The following is a 19,715-nucleotide window of genomic DNA, read 5'->3' as shown; positions in this document are numbered from 1 at the left end:
TTTGACAACGTGCCTTACACTAATATTTGTTTTCTTTCATTGATGGGCAATGAAACCTTATGCTGCTTGCAACATTTATCTGCAGAGGTTTAACCAGTATTCAAAAAGGTTCAGGAAACAAACCTTGTTGCGCAATGTCAGTGAATTTGCAGAGCACCTATTTCAGGTTATTATATCAGTTGAACATTTTGTATCTTATTTTTGGTACATTCTTTTCTTTGCTACTCAAGGTACTGTGGAGGGATGGTGCTAATGGATTTTGCAGAAAATATGAGTAGGAGTATTATTATGTAATTCCAAATATATAAGATGTTCCTATCAATCTTGGTTTAACAGTTGCTTTTTTATGACTACATTTTCAATTCAACATTTTGCCTTATGAATGTAAAGGGGAAGCACTATAAATAATGACTAAGACCACCAATATAGAAATCTCTATCGCAAGTGTTCTAAATTTCAGAACTATCTTGCTGAATTGTGATACACCATTACGGATGTAATACTTTCTTGTAGCTCTACATATCAACTAGTTCCATGAGGAATGGAATAGGGCAGGGAAAGTGAAATTGTGTTGCCATTTTCCACATGGCCCTCCTTTTTCATCTCCCAAATCTTGAAGAGGTTGGAGAAAGTGAAAGACAGGAAAGGCCAGATTTTTCCAAATAGAATATGTTCAAGGCATACTTATTATGGTTGTTGAATAACCAAATGTTGCTTATCCAAATACCAAAGATCTTTAGTTTTACCTTGTTAGTGATTCTAATCAAGTATTTTGGTTGTACTATCCGTCTTATTATGTGTCAGAGTTTAAGTTTACATCAGTCTTTGAAGCCTTGTTGATGATCAATCTGGCTCTTCCACTTTGCTACTTTTAATACTCTTTTTACTTTTTGTTTCGAACTGCTCATAACCTTTCTTATGTTCATATTCTACCAGAGCTGGCAGTCTGACAGTGATGAGGATGATCAATCTTCAAGTCCAGGACATTCATGGTTCAGACCTCATTTCAGGGATGACAGATTCAAAAGAGGCAATTCGAGAAATAGAGGACCACGAGCCTGGAGAAGTAAGTATTCTAGTTGTTGTATGATTAAGTCAGTATAGATCTGAGATTTTCACATTTCTTCTATCTGTAGTAGAAAACCCTTTTTCATTTTTAACCCTTTTTCATTTTTATCTTTTTTTGGTGGCCTTTGGAGGAGGATTGTAGTTAAGGCCAATTTGGTAAAACCAGTCAAGATATTATTGGTATATTTGGTAGGGAGAATTACATAGTACTTGACAATATTAAGGAAGAAAAAAGAAATTTATTTGTTATATTGCTCAGTAAATATGCACTATGGGCTTACTGCTGCCTCTCTTTTCTCAGACATTGTTAAATTATTTTTCAACCCCTTTAGAGCTTGTGAATTTTGTCCTTGAAGTAGTTCTTGAAATATTTAATCTTTTCAGGACATTTTGAGTTCGCCGAAGATGAGGATGTTGAATTTGAGACCTTTTTTCGTTCTACATTCGGTGGAAACCAATACTTCTATTGGTCTCAAGAACCAGGATACAGGAACTCATCTAGCTACTCTAGTTACTATAGGTCTTCTAGCGATTGGAGGCATCGGTTTCACGAGGAATACGATTCTGATTCCTCTACAGAGTCCGAGAGATCAGAGGCAAATATGACTTCTGATAGGCTGGCACTCGGGTTGAATGCATCGGGTCCTTTAAACCTGGATGATGTTAAAAATGCGTAAGTTCTTATATTCCTTAATGTGAAATTTTTCTTGAGAAAATTGCACCATTGGTCTCAACCACTAACCTCAATAGTTGGTCCCCAACCTTTAAAAAGAGGAAAGTTGGACGAAAACGTTTCATATAGTTGCTTAATCATTCCCCAATGATGGATACTGTACAAGTCATCATTATGAAGCTTGATTTCTCTTCCCAACGAGGAGTAGTGCCGCAAAGCAGGATTCCATGAGGAGTACATATCATTTTGACGGGTCTCTGTCATTGAGGACAAATTTTCCAACAATAATGCATCATTTAGGACCAACTTGCTAATGGGACAATATGTTGGGGACCAATAGTGCGATTTTCCCATATTCATATTCCGGGGAAGAGAGGAAGTTTTTCTTTGGTTTTATTAGACTGCTTTACAATATTCCATTTTCAGATATCGAGCGTGTGCACTAAAATGGCATCCAGATCGCCACCAGGGTTCTTCCAAGGTATATCGTTCATTTTTCTATAGCTATTCTGTCTTATCCTAATGATGCTTCACTTTTCGGCGTTTATTTGATTGTCACTTTTGATGCTTGTGATTACAATTTCTACATGTAAGCTTATAACTCAGAATTCAGCAACAAGTTTGTGAATTACACAGGTTGTTGCAGAAGAAAAATTCAAGATCTGCAGTGCGGCATATCAATCTTTATGCGATAAGTTCGCTCTAAATTAGGGGTTGACTGGAGCACATTGATATGAACCCTATATCCTATGTCACCTTTCAGATTCAATTTAATCCTATGCACAATTCTATCTAGGATTTTGTTATAGGAAGTATCACGAATAACAATTACCTGTGATGGCAAAACCATCTTATTATCATCATATCATATTTACTAATATTTAGTGCTATTATATCTTTCTAATGAATAATACCATTATGGTGATGATGTATATTACTTGAAAATGAGCTACAAGATACTTAGAACTTATTTACACTGTAGATTCTTGTGTGTGTATGTGGATATCTGTCATTATAATTCTTGTGTGTTTTTCAAGAAGATAATTTAGTGATCCTCTAACCAGGGTCGGTTATGTGATTGTCGGGATCCGAGGCGAAGTCCAAAAATTAGGCTTCCAAAATCAATGTAAATGAAAAATTCAACAGTGTATTATACAATATATTGCCAGCTTAAAACTTAACATTAAAACAACAAATAAACATCTCGATCATCTCACAATTAATGGAAAAAATATATTTTCCTTTCTCTACTTTTTTTTAAAAAAACAAAAACAAGAACTTTTGGATCAAAATAGGCTCCCTATGGGCTTGAAGCACATGCCTCATTTGCCTCAAATGAGAGTCTGAATATTGATGTCCCTTCTTAAGTTATACGAACAAATTGAGAAAATGGTCCTTTTCTGGTTGCAGAATGTTTATTTTGTTTTGTTTTACACTTTCAATTTTTAATTTAAATAGCATAAATGGGTGTACTATAATATCTCCCTCTGCATCACGAAAATCCTTGGCTTGTCGGGAGACCGCTCTCAACCTTGCCATCCCTATTGTCAACTAATATTATTCTTAATTATTTGTTTTCCATTTGAATTAGATGAATTTTGAAAGTAATATATTCAATTTAAAGTATCAAACTCGTCGTGATAATTAAATAATCCAAAAATAAGTTCTCAATAAATCCAAATTTGCAATTGGACATAAATATATCTAAATATTTTGAATAACAAGAACTCAAGGATTCTCGATCCTTGCAAGAGGTTGTCTTTCAATTTTCGTACCATTTAGCTTTTTTCCACGTAAATGCATCTTGAATCTTTTTTAAAAAGTATATAATAATGGCATGACATATGCATTGAGACAATTGAGATATCATTTTGCAAAATGTAAAAAAAAGACCTATTACTCCATAAGTCAGGCTCTGTTTGGTAGTGTCTTTTCGCCTCCAAAAATTGATTTTTTAATTATTATTTTATTATTTCAAAATCGTTATTTTTGACTTCTTCACTTACATGTGGTCCTCACTTTTCTCCACAACGATCAAAAAATCAATTCTCAAAATTACTATAAAACGGGCCCTCAATAAAACTCATAAAATCAAAACTTGCTAATAAATTTTTTTAAGCATTTTCACAAAAAGTGAGAAAACCAATAAAAAGTTGAATCATATAGGTTACTTAAATACTGAGTGATGTTTAAAGCTATCCAAAGTCTTACCTCTATCCATGTATTTAATTGATCATATTATTTCATAGCACATCAAATATTACACGAACGAATGATCTTCTCCTATAGTAGGGTTGGCAATGGTTCGATTTCGCTTCGATTTGACCAAAATCGTCATCGAACCATCAAGTTTTTTGTCATACCATAACTGCGTCATAATCACATAAATCGCTTCGGTTCATATCTCGATTCGGTTCGATTAATTACCACGAAAATAAATTATTTTTTATAGGTCCATCCGTCAAATTGATATAAAATAATTTATGAAAAGAGAGTCAATGAAAATAAAAACACAATATTCCAAAAGAAAATGCAAACATTATCCCAAATTCCAATTGCAAAATACAAATTTAACAAACAATATTTTAAATATAACAATACTACATTTTTCTTTCATTCTTGATTCATGTGAATTGTAGTTACTTGATTCATGTCCAATAATTCAAAAGTTTCAACCTTAACTCATATTCAATCTTCATTATTCCACACAACTCTTACTAGCATAGTTCAGCACTCCAGATTGATTCATGTATAGTAAATAAGAAATGTAAGTAGAGAATACAACGATATTACATAATCCAGAATGATTTTAATTAAGATTTAAATAAAAAAAATTGTACCTTTTCGTCAACTTTTTCGTCACTAAACATTGTCATCCCTAACAAAAGAATGATTTTTTTAAAGCGGATAATCGGTTCGGTTTCGATTCGACGGCATAAATATCATACCCGCACAGCTACGAATCGGTTCATTAAAATCAAATACCATATCCGCCCCATTACACCATTGGTTCGATTTTTTTCACCCCATTCGATTCGATTAACCGCAATTTTCGATTTTAATGGTTTAAATTATCATCCCTATACGACAGAGGGCGGCCTTCTTCTTTTGGGCCATGGCTAAATGAATTTCAAAAATAGAAAATAAAATTCACTTGACGAGATTACCCCTGACCATGTCCATACACGCTCTACACTATTGACTATTGTACACCAGAAAAAGAATAAATAATAAATAAATAAATTCGCTCCATTTTGTCAATAATTTCAGCATTTTCTCCATTTGAAGCACTCTTCCATTCCAAATTCCTATTTCAATGGCTTGTTCAATTTCGCCAGTAATCTCTCCTATACAACATTCACACTCTTCTAAGTTTTTTCTGCCTATATTGTTTCTCGGAAATGGAAAAATTAATAATAAGAAAATAACGATAAGAGCAATGGTTCAGCAGGCAGTTCAAGGGTCTTCAGCTGCTTATGCAAAGGAAATGGAAAGACTATCTACTAAAGAGTCTCTGCTTCTCGCTGTAAAGTTCCTTTTGAGTTTTATTTTGTCAATAATCATATTTCACCATTTTTTTAGTTTTTCAATAGAGTAGGTCGTTGTACTGGATTTTTTTTTTGCCGGTGCCAAATTCCTGGTTCATGCTTATATTTTGTGCATATTATTATTTTGAAATTGATATTTGTCATTTTGTTTGTCCATGTTTGATTATGGTCTGATTTCTTCAAGTTCTAAATTGAAGTAAAAATTTGTTTGTTTTATTTTGTGGTAAAAGAATTCCTGAGGTTGTAGCTTGAAGTTTCTTTCTTTTTTCCTTTCAAAATATATTCACGTTAATGTGTTTGTATATGAGATTGCAGCTTATAAAACTTGTAGCTTCATGTTACAGTACTATTTGCTATCTTTTTATTGTTAATATTTCTTTCTGAATCTCTATGATTTACTCATGTATTACGAATTTGCATCTTCGACTCTTCAGCATCAGAGGTCATATGCATGTACACGTGTCTCCCAACCAATGCATTTTACCTGTTGAAGCACAAAGTTAGGGATTTTGCATTGAATTGTTATTTGCCTAAGCCATACTTGTTCATCCCAAGTCCTATATGTACAAAGAGGAAACATATTTGGCTTCACATTTTATAATCGCCTTAATGATTGAGTTCTGAAGTTTGTCACACTAATAATTGTAAATTACATTACTAATGAATAAATGTATTTTTAGTTCAAAGACGCTGGGGGGTTTGATGCTTTAGTCACTGGGAAAATAACAGATATGCAGCGTATCGATGTGAATGAGATGATAGTTAGCCTTGAGCGACTCAATCCAACACCTCGACCAACAACGTAAGGTGTTTAGTCTGTATGTAATATTACACAGGATCGAACTCTATAATTGCAAGATCTTTTACTTTCATTTTCTTTCTTAATATTATCCGGTAGTGTCCACTATATCTTACCAAACGTACGATCAGTGGATAATAGCTTACCCAATAAGGCAACTATTTTGTGTTTCTGGCTGTTCAGGTCTCCTTATCTGGATGGCAGATGGAATTTCAAGTGGTTTGGATCAGGAAGCCCTGGGCTCTTTGCTGCTCGGTTTGCGTTTGAGTAAGTGTTATTAAGAATTAATTGGTTAGTGGCCACAAACTAACATGAATAACAAATCTTTTCTTTTTTTATTCCATAAGGTGCCTACTGATTATTTCATATGTCTTTTTATAAATACTGGAGCTTATTTCGAAGAATGTTCAGGGTGATTTTTAGCAAAGATTAAAGACGAAAGATGAAGTAGATAAAGTCAAAGATTAACATAATGACATCTTTGTAGCATTTTACAGCTATGTATCTTGATGAGATGCATGTGAAGTCCTCATCTCATTATAGGATCGTGATTGGCCTATCACACACCGGATCTGATGAAAGAGGACTCCGAAAATAAATATTAGTCTTAACATAATAAACCTTCTATTATCTCCAAAATCTTTAGTTTATCTTTGTGAGAGTGCTCAAAATAATAATTTTGAATTTGGTGAGTTCTATAATCCTACCAGGAATTTGTTCGGGATTTAGTGTTGATAGAAAACTAATGATGTACAAACATCATGTTTTTGCAGGAGGTTTCCTCCTGCATTCGCAAATTTATCGAAATTGGATGTAGTGATCAAGGATGGATATGTTAATATTGAAGCAAATGTTAAATTCTTCAACTCGGTAATATGCTCGTTGCTTTTATGCTGCGATATCTATCTTTATTACACTTTAAAATATAAATTGCTTCCGTGAAAATCAGCCAACAGGTTTGGTTTCACTAGCTAATCGTTTTCATATGACGCTATTTGTACCTCTGAGTGTTTCAGTTGACATATGATGTTCAATTGATGTATGATATCATTTATCCCTGGTGAAATGCAGATAGAAAGCAATGCTATTCTCTCAACCAAGTTATTAGTCGAGGGACCACTTAGAATGAAGGAGGAATATGTTGAAGGAATACTCAAATATCCAAAGATCAATGAAGAAATCATACCTGAACAGCTAAGAAGTGCTTTCGGTCAGGCAGCAGGCACACTAGAGCAACTTCCTGATCCCATTAGGGATGCTGTGGCAACTGGATTCAAGGTCCCTCTTGGTAAGCATATTAGACCACCTGCACTTGCAAGTAAAAATCATATTTGTACCTTCTAGCAGAAAGTTTATATTATAATTACATGCATTGTCTTTTTCTAGCGTTACTGGCTTAATTTCTTTTCCATGTTGCTCAGTCCAGGGTAGGGATCGTGTAAGGGTGTAATTTAAGCATCGAATTTGTGAAATGCCAAGCTTTAACATGCATCGTTTTGGTCAAATATCGTATTGGCTTAAGAGATGGGTACTCGGACTGTTGGACACATCATTCAATGTAGTTACAAAACTAAGCTTTGTATATTATACATAGAAGAAGAATATTTTTCAAGAGAACATATAATGCATGATACAGGGGAATTTACATCTTGTCACTTTTTAATAAATTGTAGCTGTTGCTTAGTCAATGAGACTTGTATCCAGTTTACAAGGTTCAGATATATCTGTATCTTGCTGTATCATGTTATGTCAATATGGGCGCCTCATGTGACCAAAGAGCTGGAATCGCATAGTTTCTTTCTAATATTATGAGGTGACATCATAATCTGAATCTGAGTAGCTCACGATTTCTTGTTTACATTAAACCCTGCAATACTAATGGTTAGAGATTCTGCTAGTAATTATAGTCACTGCCTCGGCTAACGAATCATTATTGAGTGTTTTTACTTCTCTTGCCTGCAGGCAAGACCATTTTTTCTTCTTTTGATTGCATCCATCTAGTTATTTCTTCTTTCTTTTACTAGCAATTGAAAACTCGTAGGGATGTTAAATGGGCAGAACCGAGCACTCAACTCCCCCACCGTCGGGTTCGGCTTGTCCCAGCATGCAAGCCAGCTCGCGCTCGCATATGGGACGAGCCGGTTTTCAAGTCACTCATGGCTCCTGTATTTTTTTTTTCTAACCCAACTATTTGGCTCATTCCCTCAGCTCGCCTTGGGCACAAGTCGAGCCGGCGAGCAGCTGGCCCACTTAACACCCCTAGGTACACAGAATATCTCTGTTTGAGTAAACACAATACTAAAAAAAATTTATTACCTTCAATTCAAAATTTATGTCAAAAGGCTTTTCTTTTATCATGATGCTGCATGCAAAACGCCAAGTTGGGCAAGAAAAGCAATTTTGCTTCTTATTCATCCGACTATGAACTGCACTGTTTCTGCATCAGTTTTTGTCACTTTCTCTTAAGCTTTAAAATTAAATGGAAGACTCAGGAATTGTTTACGATTATTTATTTTTTCATCATGTTCTACATCTAAGAGATTTTATGTTGATGCTATATCTATTTTCTTTGGTCAACATTTTTCTTCTTGACAGCCAGGAGCTTGTTTCAGGTGGCAGGGTGGAGTTTCCATGATTCCATCCAATCCTGAGAGCAATAATGAACTAAATGACTGACAGCTTGTTCGCCCTCAATTAGAGAATTGCTGTTATTTTCTGCTGTAGATTTTTCTCTGTGATATGACAATTTTTTTCCTTCAACCATCTTACAGAAAATCACCCCCCCCCCCCACCCACAAGATTCCTTCATAGCGTAGGAAAATAGGGTGACTTAATCAAGCTCCACACAGTCCAACAGATTCTACTGCTTTCTTTTGTCGTCTGGGTTTTAGTTTGTTTCCCTGATGTTTTAGCTCCTAGTGATCCGTGATCTTCAAAATGTAAATTCTGTATTTTTTTTTTTCATATGTTTGCCCATTAGTTTCTGCAGCTTATATTAGTTTCATTCTTATGACTTCAGGTGGGTCCTTCTACAGGCGTTTTATGATTTCTTATATGGACGAAGAGATCCTAGTAAGTCTTTATAATTATATTATTTTTTTTGGGATACCAGTAAGTCGTTATTATTTTAGAAAATCATTTTGTTAATTTTTTTCATTTTTTTGTTTGGGAAAGTTGTAGGATAATAAATGCATTACTTAATGCGGATGTATGGAATAAAGAGAATTATAAGCAAGTGTATATGTTATTGCTGCTTTAGGAAATATGTCGAACACTTCTATAACATATAGTAAATATCTATTACATGCTTAGCATGTCACCAAATTTGAAATGTTGAGATAAACTTCTTATGTGCATTATACAATAGAAGATCTATATATGTAACAGTATGTGTCTGTCTCTGTCTGCACAATGTGGATATTATTGTGAAAAAGAAGAAAATTATGTACATATTATTATATTACAGGGCCTTAAGATACATGAAGAATAATCATAGATCGCTAGACAAGACCTCAGGATATGAACCCTAATTTCTAACCTTTTTGGGATATCGATACTATCATTTGTCCTTTCAACTTAAATATTTCACGTTTTGGCTGCAGTTTTGAGCCTGTATTTGTGTCATCAGCTAACAATCAATGTTTGACAGGGCTCCTTTCATTTTTAGTATGGAAAGAGTCATTAGTCTTTGGTATATTTAAGCCATCTTCTATGTTCTTGTACCACATTCCAACACATGTTATGGATTCTAAACTTCTATTCTTTTTGTTGTATACTAATGTTTTAGGTTTGTTGCCAACTGTCCGTTAGAAAAACTAATGGATTCAGATCGCTTTGGAACAAATTAATGTTTAGTGAATAACATGAAACTTCTCTATAAGTTGAGCGACCAACACTTTTTTCCCTTTGAATGTGTCGTTGAATTATGTTGAAATCTCACTTTCAGAAAATTTTAAAAACCAAGCATGTTACTTTATGCTTAGTTACGACCAATTTTGGTTTATATGACCATATGAGGGAGCAAATTTTGTTCGTTATAAGTTGTAATGAATGAGTAAAATACATAGGTAGTGAATATTGTTTTTCTGTACTTATTATAACTCAAATTCGAGTAAAGGCTATAAAATAATGAATAAACTGAAAAGGAAATGGTATTTAGGCACAGAGTTTTTAATTCACGTTTCTTAGAGAAACAAGCATGTTAAACCAAGTATTTTTTTCAACTTAGGAGCAAGAAAAAAGGTATGAATATAATAATTTCATATTTCGTATATTTGTTCTCTATGTGCAGATAACAAGGGATACTGCTGGAATTCCTGAAGTCCTTATGAGATTGGATTCAGCTTCATCTCCTGTGATTGAACCAGTTACGGATTATGAGAGTTGAAGGTCTTATTTTTACATCAATCAAAGTAACTGTAAGTTTTCCATCTGTCTGATTCACATTGTAACTTCTGAATAAAATTACTCCATCACCTCCCCACCTGCCCAGATTATGGGAAAATGACTGCTCTATATTCTTGTTTCTTTCTTTCCTCTCTTTTACTGCGTAAAACTCATTGGTCATCAAAAGAATGGGTAAAACTTTCCAAATTTGTAGTTGCAAGTTATAGTGACTGAGGAGAAGTGGTTGATGTGAATAACAAGTAGTAAGGGTTATTATTGGAGTTGGTAGTTACCCCCTTTTCACGTTAATGCATGTGAATCTTGTTCACATTTGTTTCTGGATGTAGAAAATCTCCAGCTTTATAATAGGATTGGTCGTCAGCATTTTATTTCATGCACAAGTACTATTGAAGATTAAACTTAAATGTACAATGTCCCCCATGAACTTGTTTTTACCATTATCAAGTGGTGTTCTGAGTATTAATTTTCAAATAAATAAATGTGTTTCCGTACTAATACCTTTGGCTTTTGAATATCTCTATTTACATTACGTTCATTCTTACATTAGTGAAAGATTCAGATCATTTTTAATCTCCATTGAGCGACTTTGGCACCAGATGTGCTCAAAATGGATACCGTTGCATTTAGGTGAATTCAATCGTAGAAATTTGTTGGCATTTCATCATTCCTTCTCTTTTTACGACCTATTTGAAAGAGAGTCCTATGAAAATGTGGGAATATTGAGCCTTCTAATTGGCTTTCCCAATTCACGATCATGTATATGCATTTCTTGTGATCTTTTATTACACTAGGTTTAAGATAATCCTTTCTGCCCAAGAATCTTTAATTAATTACGAGTTGTCAATGAACTATGTTGTTAATATGGACTTAAGGTTTAATGTTGTCTTTAAGTCAATGTTTATTGTAATTTTTAGCCAAAAAACTTGGGTTTAGTTTCTTGGTAGTGTAGGTGAATGCCCATATATATATTTGGTTGTCACTGTTAAACAAGTCAATGCAACTATCTTCATTCTTTTAACAATTCATAGATGACAACATTGACAAGTGAGAGGATGGTGATATAGACACACTCAAGTGTGTATCTGAATTTGGGATAGGATATATTTTATTTTTGAAAGTTGCATTGATATATGAAATATTTTGCAATAATATTCTGAGCCCTTATATGTTATCTATTTGATTATTGTTTTTATATTTAGGTAATATGAGGTTTACCTTTACATTATACCAAATTCCTTGTTGTAATTGATGGATATCGTGATGCTAATTGGATTTCTGATACTAATGAAAGTAAATCTACGAGTAGATATGTTTTTACATTAACAGGCGGTGCTATATCTTGGAAATCCATTAAGCAAACCTGTATTGCGAAATCTACTATGGAATTTGAGTTCATAGCTTTAGATAAGGTAGGTGAGGAAGCTGAATGGTTAAGGAATTTTCTTATAGATGTTCCTTTGTGGTCCAAACCATTACTTGCAATTTCTGTCCATCGTGACAGTCAAGCAGTTATTTCAAGAGCTCAAAATTCATCGTACAATGAAAAGTCTAGGCATATTCATAGAAGGCACAATACTGTGCGTCAATTGCTTAAGGATGGGATTATAGTTATTGACTATGTGAAGTTAAGTGATAATATTGTTGACCTATTAACCAAATGATTAGCTAGAAAGCTAGTTCAGAAAACATCGAGGGAAATGGGGCTAAAGCCTATTACAAACTAGATTACCTATAACGGAAACCCAACCTTGTGATTGGAGATCTCATGGTCAAGGTTCAAAGGGACAACAAAGTTATTGAGTGGTCTGTAGGTGTACTACATTGGATTTATTCAAAACCCCCCTCCGTGATATTTAGTACCAACTATATTGATTAGAGGATGAGCTAATGCTCTTAGTGCTTAGGATGAGCTAATGCTCTTAGTGCTTACTATGGTTGATATTCAGTGGAGTATTTAGATACAGTGCACCCTTAATAGTAGCACATATTTGAGTGTGGAAGTGAGACTGCTTCCTATAAAAATTGAGGTTAATTCTCTAGAGTACTACTCAAAGAAATCGGGAAAGTTCACTGTCGAAATAAACACAATCGCGAGAACTCAATGATTGTTCTAGAAGTCATGTGTGTGTTCTGTTGTCTCAATTTGCAACTATAATTGTCAGAGTTCAAAACATAGTTCACTCTACAGTTAACAAGCTCAATAGAATATACAAAGTCAAGATTCAAGTCGGTAGACACCTAAACCTGCGTGATTTCTATAGTACTCTAGAATAATATTTCATTTATCTTATTTTTTTCATGTGGGGGATTATTAGATAGTTATACTATAAATATAAAATGTGAAAGAAATAATCAATTTAGATGAAATGTCTAACTGGTAGAAAATGTGGTATTTGTATGGGATTTCGAGGGTTCGGGTCACTTTCCACGCAATAATTAAAAAGTCTTTAATTGGGGTTTTGGACTTTCTTGACTAAAATACTTTTTTTTCTTAAAATTATTTAATAGGTCAAACTATCCAGTATAATATGATCGTTTTTTAACAACCCATTATTCATTAGCTAGTAAATTTTGCAAATATTTCTGGATCATGTTAGAGGTGGTTGGATCCATTCTATCTCTATATACACCAATCTCGTTTGCAAAAAGAAAAATAAAAAAAAATGAAATCATCAGAAACAATATCATAGTTTCTCATACTCTAAAATAATATGCTCGATTTTATTTATTTTTTAACATTTTTTCGAGAGTACACTTGAGAGTTTGGGGACACCATTAGTGATTGTTGCATAAGTCGTTTGTAATCGTTGTATTTAGGGAGTGGTTGTCCACAGAGGTCGCTGCAGTTGTCGACGGACAATTTCACTTTAGGACATCGTGCTATCATGAGATTCAATCAGTTGATAAGTTTTATTTTTTCACTTTACTGTTCTGCACGTTATCGCAACCAATTATTTTTTCAACAACCATGTCATAATTTTTTAAGTCCAAATCAGATCGACTGGTTAAACTGGGAATGCTTGACCTGATTTTAACAAGCAGATTATAAACATCTATGGACTCGTGTGTTCAATCGATGTCTTGAAAATTTGGTGCTTTGATCATATTGGAGAGAGAGAGAGAGAGAGTATATTTGTAAAGTCTAAATGAAAAAGTTTGAGATCACATTTAAATTTTTTTGATAAAATAAACAAAAAGGAAATTCAGATACAACAAAAGTTTAGAAACAAAATATATATATCAATTTGTCTACCGTATTTACAGCGAAACTTGAATTTTACAAAAGAAATTGAGGATTAATTAATCTAACCTTACAAGCTCCGAAGCATTGAATTAGAATTAATATCAATCAAATAGTACTCTTCAAAGAACTCCGTTTTCAAGTTGATCAGTATAAATATCAATATGAGAAGAGCCTTCAAAAGGAAGCATCAACGGAAGCTGATTAATCTCTTGCATGAAGCCATCAAATTCTGTAAAACCACCCAAGAAACCGGTGCCGGTATTTGCATACCTCCGTATCTCTTCTTCACCGGTAATTCTCTCTTTAAACCCTGAACTCTCGAATACATTTTTCATAGCCAGGTCCATTTTCTTGGCCAATGCTCTTGGATCTTCAGCAACCTTTCTTGTCCTTTTTTTCTTGGTGCACGATGATCTGATATTCTCTTTGGGTTTTCCAGTGAGTCTTTGGACTAATTCTCTGAAGTTAGCAGCATCTACTTTGATAATCTCTGGTGCAAATATGTGAATTATACGAATTTTCGGTTTGATCTTCGATATTTTTTGTGACTTCTCGTGCATTCCTAGTCCTGCTGATGGAGTTTTCTGCAGCATCCCCTCCATGTTTTGCATCAAGTATAAGAAACACAGATCGTAAGAGAGAATTCAAAGACAGTAGTGTGTTTGTTTGCAATTAAAAGAGAGAATGGATTATATATAGAGGTAAAGAAAAGGCGAAAAAAAAAATAATAATGATAAACCATATGACAGCAGAGAATATTATAAATAGAAAACAATCAAGCTGTCCATTGAGGCAAGGATTAGATGAACCCTACTTTGACATATTGGAGAGAAAGGGAGTCAATAAAGAATAGAACTCAATGGTCCCAAATTCCCTTTTCCTCTTACTTATATAACATATATGAAGATATTGTCTTTATTAAATTGTGAAAGACTTGCTTGGTATGATGAATTTGACGCGATGGGACACTACAGCGGACTATGTGTTAGTTTATTTGGAGTCCAGATTATCAGACATGTCAAAATGGTCTGAGTTTTAGTGCTTGTTTGGTAGAGATTTTGGTAATTGATTTTTTGACTGTTAGAGATAAAGTGAGTCCTATTTGTAAGAGAATAATTCAAAAATAATGACTGAATTAGTGAAATAATGGTGAAAATTTTGATTTTAATTGTCTTTTAAGCTGTACCAAAAAAGCTCTTAACTTATTTAGGGAGTAATGGTAGATCCTTCTTAGAAAAAACATAGAGGCCAACTTGCCTGCTCCAATTTATGTGCAATTGGAGCATTATAAAAATTTAATCCAAAATTGGGCAAAATGGTGGCTCAGTTACATTTCTTGCTCAAATTCTATTTTTACGAGTATTATTCAATTCGTCTTGCATAAAAAGTGACAAGTGCACCATATGAAAGTGAAATTGATCATAGTTTTTTCTCAGTGTTTTATGTTCAATTTACCAAACAAGATTGAAAATTATCAGAATATTAAAAAAATATTCAGTCATCTTTTATTCAACAGACTATATATGAAAGTGAAATTGATATTTTCGATGAGAACCCATTTCTTTGCTAATTTTAGTTATTTTCGAGTAAATTGCTTTATAATGAGCTGTTCATAATATTTTTAAATAAAATAATTCCTTGATTAAGAATTAATAATTTGTTTTGATGCTAAAAACGTGAAGCGAATGATGGCCGGCAAGTGAAATCTGTTTTATATATGTTGTACGCTACAAATATGATACGATATCCGTCGCTGCAAAATATATAAACCGTGTGATCCGCACGTGAGATCGTATCATCATAAAGATCCGTGCCCGTATCACCACGATCCTTGAGGCTCAGTCTAAAGCCCATTAGGCCCAACGGATCTTATATTGCGTCAGCCACACACCGCCCTCGTGTGCCGGCAGGCTCATTGGCATAGTGCCACGTGAAAAGTAGTTGTGCAAGTCACGTGCACCATTTGTCTTTTTTCTTTTGATTTATTTAACTTTTTTATCCATCAAATTAGATATGTGATTTTGAGCTTATAAAGCTGCCTTTTAGCCCAAAATCAGTTGCTTCTCTTGACAGTAAAGTAGGTCTTAATGCAGCTAAAAATGCTCTTAAATGATAAAATATTTCCTTAATAATAAGTTATTGTTGTGAATTTCAACTTTCATCCCGAGGCTGCAACCAGTTTATAACTCCATGAAGGGAATGTAATGCAAACACTGAAATTAATTCAACTCATTTGATCCTTCAACAACCAGTTTCAATCCAAAAAATATTCAATCTAGAAAATAAAAAATAGTGGTACAGTACAAAGCAGTCAAACCAACCTAAAATAACCAAGAAAGGGAAGCAAAATCTCGACTAAGAACAAACCAGAAATTCGGGCCGCTATATCTTCATCAAAAGCTAAAGCGTGTTATTGTACCAGAAGACGCCTTTGTTCTGATCACCTTCATCTCGCTCAACATAAATACATTCCTTCGCTTCTCTCCACATGGCCTTAAAAATTGGTGTCCCGTCGAATTGATAGTAATTCCCTAATATCGGCTTAATTGCCTTTGTTGCCTCCATTGCATGATAATGTGGCATGGTGGAAAATAAATGGTGTGAAACATGAGTATCAGTTATGTTATGGAATACCCTGTTCAGAATTCCCCAGTCTCTATCGACTGTGGCTAACGCTCCCCTTAACCAATCCCACTCGGATGAGTCATAGTGAGGCAGGGAGGGATGTGTATGCTGCAAATATGTTATCAACACAAGGAATCCATTCACCACGAGCAATGGACCACCATACACACAGAATACCCAAGCGAGTCCTTTGGCCGCTGTGAGACGGTAAAGCCCACAAGTTACAGCAAGAACGCCAGCATCAGAAATTAGGATTTGAGCACGTTCTCGATCCGAGTACATTGGACTGTGGGGGTTGTAGTGGCATGCAAACCGGTCGTAATGTCTCCCCGAAACATTGAACATTAAATATAAAGGCCAGCCAAGAGTAAGTTGGAAGACGAGTAAGAGAACTCTGCCTGGTGGATTGTTAAGATTCTTAGAAATCCATCGGATTCCTGATTTGACTCTGGGTACAAAAACTTCATCCCGCTCAAGGGAGCCCGTGTTCGAGTGGTGGCGGCGATGACTGTATTTCCATGAGAAGTACGGTACAAGGAGAGAAGAATGTAGGATTAGGCCAACGGTGTCGTCTAGCCACTGGTAGTCACTGAAGGCATGGTGACCACATTCATGGGCAACGACCCAAACACCAGTTAGTACACAACCTTGGCATATCCAGTAAAGTAACCAGCCGAAATAGGACAAAGGATTAGGGAGGAACTGGATATAAGTGGAAGCAACATAGCACAAGAGAGAGGCGATCGTTAGGTCATAAACAACATAGGAGAAAGAACGGAGAACGGATCGCTGGAAACAATGGGGCGGGATGGCTTTCTTGATGTCGCCAAGTGAGAACTGAGGTTTCGAATGTGGAACTCGTTGAATGACATCAGATTTCGACTTCTTGCCCTCGGAGGGAATGGACATTCGGCCTCCAGCACCCATTGTTCAGTGACCTGTAAACCAAGAGAGAAAAACCATGAGAATAATGTTTGTTGTAAAAACTAGACCAGAAAATAGCACATCTTCAAAAATACAATGAACAATTTTATTTATTTTTCTTTGTTAATAGTGTACAGAACTATTTAGTCCTTCCTGCCAAACATCTCAAAAATCAGTAACCATAAAGCTTGAGAAATATCAACATCTGTAGGCAATCAAATTATATGAAATCTTAGAGCAAAAGTACTTGAGAATATAGGACGTAGGACATCAAAATCTATGACGAATGAGCAATGTGAAGGCTTCTATTTGCAGTAACAAGCCACGACTATAAATTTTCGATCGACGTTATACATAGAATTATCTACACATATATATACAACCAATGTAACTACAGAATCTCATTCGCCAATGAAGGTGATAATTTGAGGTATTACGAAAAAATTCACACCTTTGAAAAGTAGACTATTCTGTGACCGGCTAACTAATATTTAATATACAACCAATTCTACAGAATCTCATTCGTCAATGAAGGTAATAATTTGAGGTATTACAAAAAAATTCACACCTTTGAAAAGTAGACTATTCTGTGAGCGGCTAACTAATATTTTACTGTTAACTCCATATTAATCGTCAAACATTGAAATGACCGTCAACATACTCAACTCAACAAACACCTTCTGATGAGGTGTACACAAATATATTTATGAATAACGAGTCAAAATATAGAAACAGTCTAGATAGATATTTAAAAATTGACCACTAAGACGACTGCAACCTAACATCCCTTGAATAATTAGTCATTCAAGATATTTTCTGCAAGACAAAATCATAGTATGTTTGACTTGATTAATAAAAGATCTTGAGCAACCACGAAACTTTAATCTTGAACATGGGTTGGGGACAGGTCATTTTCCACTTTGCAGTTTTGAAGAAAAAATAATAATTCACGAACTAGGACTACATGTTAGCCTTTCTAAACGCAATATAAAAACTTTCTACGCATGTGTTCATATTTATTGTTTTAAGAAATTACCCTTTTTTCTTGAAACGATTCGACAAACTTAAATATCCTTCACCCCTAACTTTTATATAGGGAGTTTGACTAGACATGATTAAGGAAAAGATACATTATGCCTTTAAAACGATGGCAATAGGCTTAGTAGAATTTAAACCCGATCTTGAACCAAGAAGAAGCTTCATGATTTGTCCATCTTACTAAAAAAAGAGTCGTTTCTCGGCAATGAAATTTGCTAAAAAAACACATCTGCTTAATTTAAAATGATAATTTTCTCTTTCATACAAATAAAACCAATAAAGATTAAAAGCAAAGGCCAACCACCCATTTCCGAGATCACAGGATCTATGAAAAGAACAAAAGCAAAGCCAAAAAGCATAAATGCACTAGCTAAAAGAAATCCTTTAACTTTGTCTGTGTTAATCATCTCGTCTAAAAAGTTGAAGGTATTAAAGCGATGTCAATTGTATTCACTTAAATCTCAATGCATTCATTTAAATCTTGTCTTCAACAATTGAAGATGTGAAAATGCATGTACTTTCATTTGCTGCAATGAAAAGTACTAAATTTTAAATAAAAAATGCCTATCAGTTATATGCTCTATTAAGAAATTTTGAAACAAAAATAGGAAAAAACTATTAATACAGAACCACCAAACACCAGACCTTGAAAAGCATCAAAAGAAACAAAAATTTGTTGAGAATTAGCAGCAGTTCACTATCATGAAATGAAGTTTACAAGAGAAAATTGCACACTTATCATCTTTTACCTCAATTTCTTTCTCTTATGATGCTAACTAAAAAGTCTTATATGAAAGCTCTCTATTTATATTTATAAGACAAGTTAGAGTAAAATCGAAATTTACGAGGACTCGAATTCGTTTGACAAAATTTACAAGGACATAATAATTAGGCACCACAGCTTAAAAAATTTCAGATCTAAATTTCGAATCCCGGAATAAAATAAACCAATGAAGAAGTCTGTTGTATATTAAAATCTTAGTCTCCAAAAGCAGTTTTCACATTCTGAGCTAAAAATAATGCACATTTGGCATAAATTCTGAGAAGTAAAGCCACAACAAACACAGAAACTTCAACCCACAACAAGATCTACTCACATTTTTCATACTAATCAAACCAATCCTATCTCAGAATCCAAATCAGAACACAACAACCATTACTTACACAAACGTGTATGTATACATGTCTGTATATATATTGTGATGAGGAAGAAGAATTACCTGAAAGGAAAATTTCACCTCGGGAGAACACTCTGCTCGCCGTTCAATTCGCCGGCCCTTGGTGTTGCAAGGTTTCTCGGGGGGAGAGTCCTCTTTATTTATAAGCATTTTCATCCAAAAAGACAAGCTCACAGTTAGGCCCCAGTGGGACCCACTTGGGTGCAGTGCA

The 19,715-nt window shown here is 34.4% G+C and overlaps 4 protein-coding genes across 4 annotated transcripts; 2 read left to right on the top strand and 2 right to left on the bottom strand.

Moving 5' to 3' along the window:
- The first annotated feature begins 13 nt into the window (after positions 1–13).
- LOC111365939 lies at positions 14–2,652 on the top strand. Its single transcript, XM_022986510.1, has 5 exons — positions 14–166; positions 937–1,066; positions 1,453–1,741; positions 2,168–2,222; positions 2,378–2,652. Exons 1-5 carry the CDS (start codon positions 50–52, stop codon positions 2,450–2,452), a joined length of 666 nt encoding a protein of 221 aa, XP_022842278.1. The 5' UTR covers positions 14–49; the 3' UTR covers positions 2,453–2,652.
- Positions 2,653–4,985: 2,333 nt separating this feature from the next.
- LOC111365937 (probable plastid-lipid-associated protein 13, chloroplastic) lies at positions 4,986–10,990 on the top strand. The gene is made up of 7 exons (XM_022986508.1): positions 4,986–5,267; positions 5,970–6,091; positions 6,272–6,355; positions 6,862–6,958; positions 7,160–7,376; positions 9,108–9,160; positions 10,380–10,990. Exons 1-7 carry the CDS (start codon positions 5,058–5,060, stop codon positions 10,473–10,475), a joined length of 879 nt encoding a protein of 292 aa, XP_022842276.1. The 5' UTR covers positions 4,986–5,057; the 3' UTR covers positions 10,476–10,990.
- Positions 10,991–13,748: 2,758 nt separating this feature from the next.
- LOC111365756 (VQ motif-containing protein 25-like) lies at positions 13,749–14,608 on the bottom strand. Its single transcript, XM_022986291.1, has one exon. It carries the CDS (start codon positions 14,348–14,350, stop codon positions 13,859–13,861), a length of 492 nt encoding a protein of 163 aa, XP_022842059.1. The 5' UTR covers positions 14,351–14,608; the 3' UTR covers positions 13,749–13,858.
- A 1,327-nt stretch (positions 14,609–15,935) lies between these two features.
- LOC111365935 (delta(12)-fatty-acid desaturase FAD2-like) lies at positions 15,936–19,715 on the bottom strand. Its single transcript, XM_022986507.1, has 2 exons — positions 19,547–19,715; positions 15,936–17,302 (listed from the first exon to the last, which is right to left on the bottom strand). The coding sequence occupies exon 2, from the start codon at positions 17,289–17,291 to the stop codon at positions 16,140–16,142; it is 1,152 nt and encodes a 383-aa protein (XP_022842275.1). The 5' UTR covers positions 17,292–17,302; positions 19,547–19,715; the 3' UTR covers positions 15,936–16,139.

The sequence above is a fragment of the Olea europaea genome, chromosome 17 (genome assembly GCF_002742605.1).
Source record: "Olea europaea var. sylvestris chromosome 17, O_europaea_v1, whole genome shotgun sequence".
Classification (NCBI taxonomy): Eukaryota; Viridiplantae; Streptophyta; class Magnoliopsida; order Lamiales; family Oleaceae; genus Olea; species Olea europaea.
Note: the sequence above shows the minus strand (reverse complement) of the source record. Positions and strands in the feature narration are given on the sequence as shown.

Bases quoted from the DNA above. Each gene is read 5' to 3' on its own strand.
- LOC111365939 (XM_022986510.1), top strand. From the start codon at position 50: ATGAAACCTTATGCTGCTTGCAACATTTATCTGCAGAGGTTTAACCAG. The intron at 167-936 runs GTTATTATATCA...ATATTCTACCAG, and splicing joins TTGCAGAGCACCTATTTCAG to AGCTGGCAGTCTGACAGTGA. The intron at 1,742-2,167 runs GTAAGTTCTTAT...TTCCATTTTCAG, and splicing joins CTGGATGATGTTAAAAATGC to ATATCGAGCGTGTGCACTAA.
- LOC111365937 (XM_022986508.1), top strand. From the start codon at position 5,058: ATGGCTTGTTCAATTTCGCCAGTAATCTCTCCTATACAACATTCACAC. The intron at 6,356-6,861 runs GTAAGTGTTATT...ATGTTTTTGCAG, and splicing joins GCTGCTCGGTTTGCGTTTGA to GAGGTTTCCTCCTGCATTCG. The intron at 7,377-9,107 runs GTAAGCATATTA...TTATGACTTCAG, and splicing joins TGGATTCAAGGTCCCTCTTG to GTGGGTCCTTCTACAGGCGT.
- LOC111365756 (XM_022986291.1), bottom strand. From the start codon at position 14,350: ATGCAAAACATGGAGGGGATGCTGCAGAAAACTCCATCAGCAGGACTA.
- LOC111365935 (XM_022986507.1), bottom strand. From the start codon at position 17,291: ATGGGTGCTGGAGGCCGAATGTCCATTCCCTCCGAGGGCAAGAAGTCG.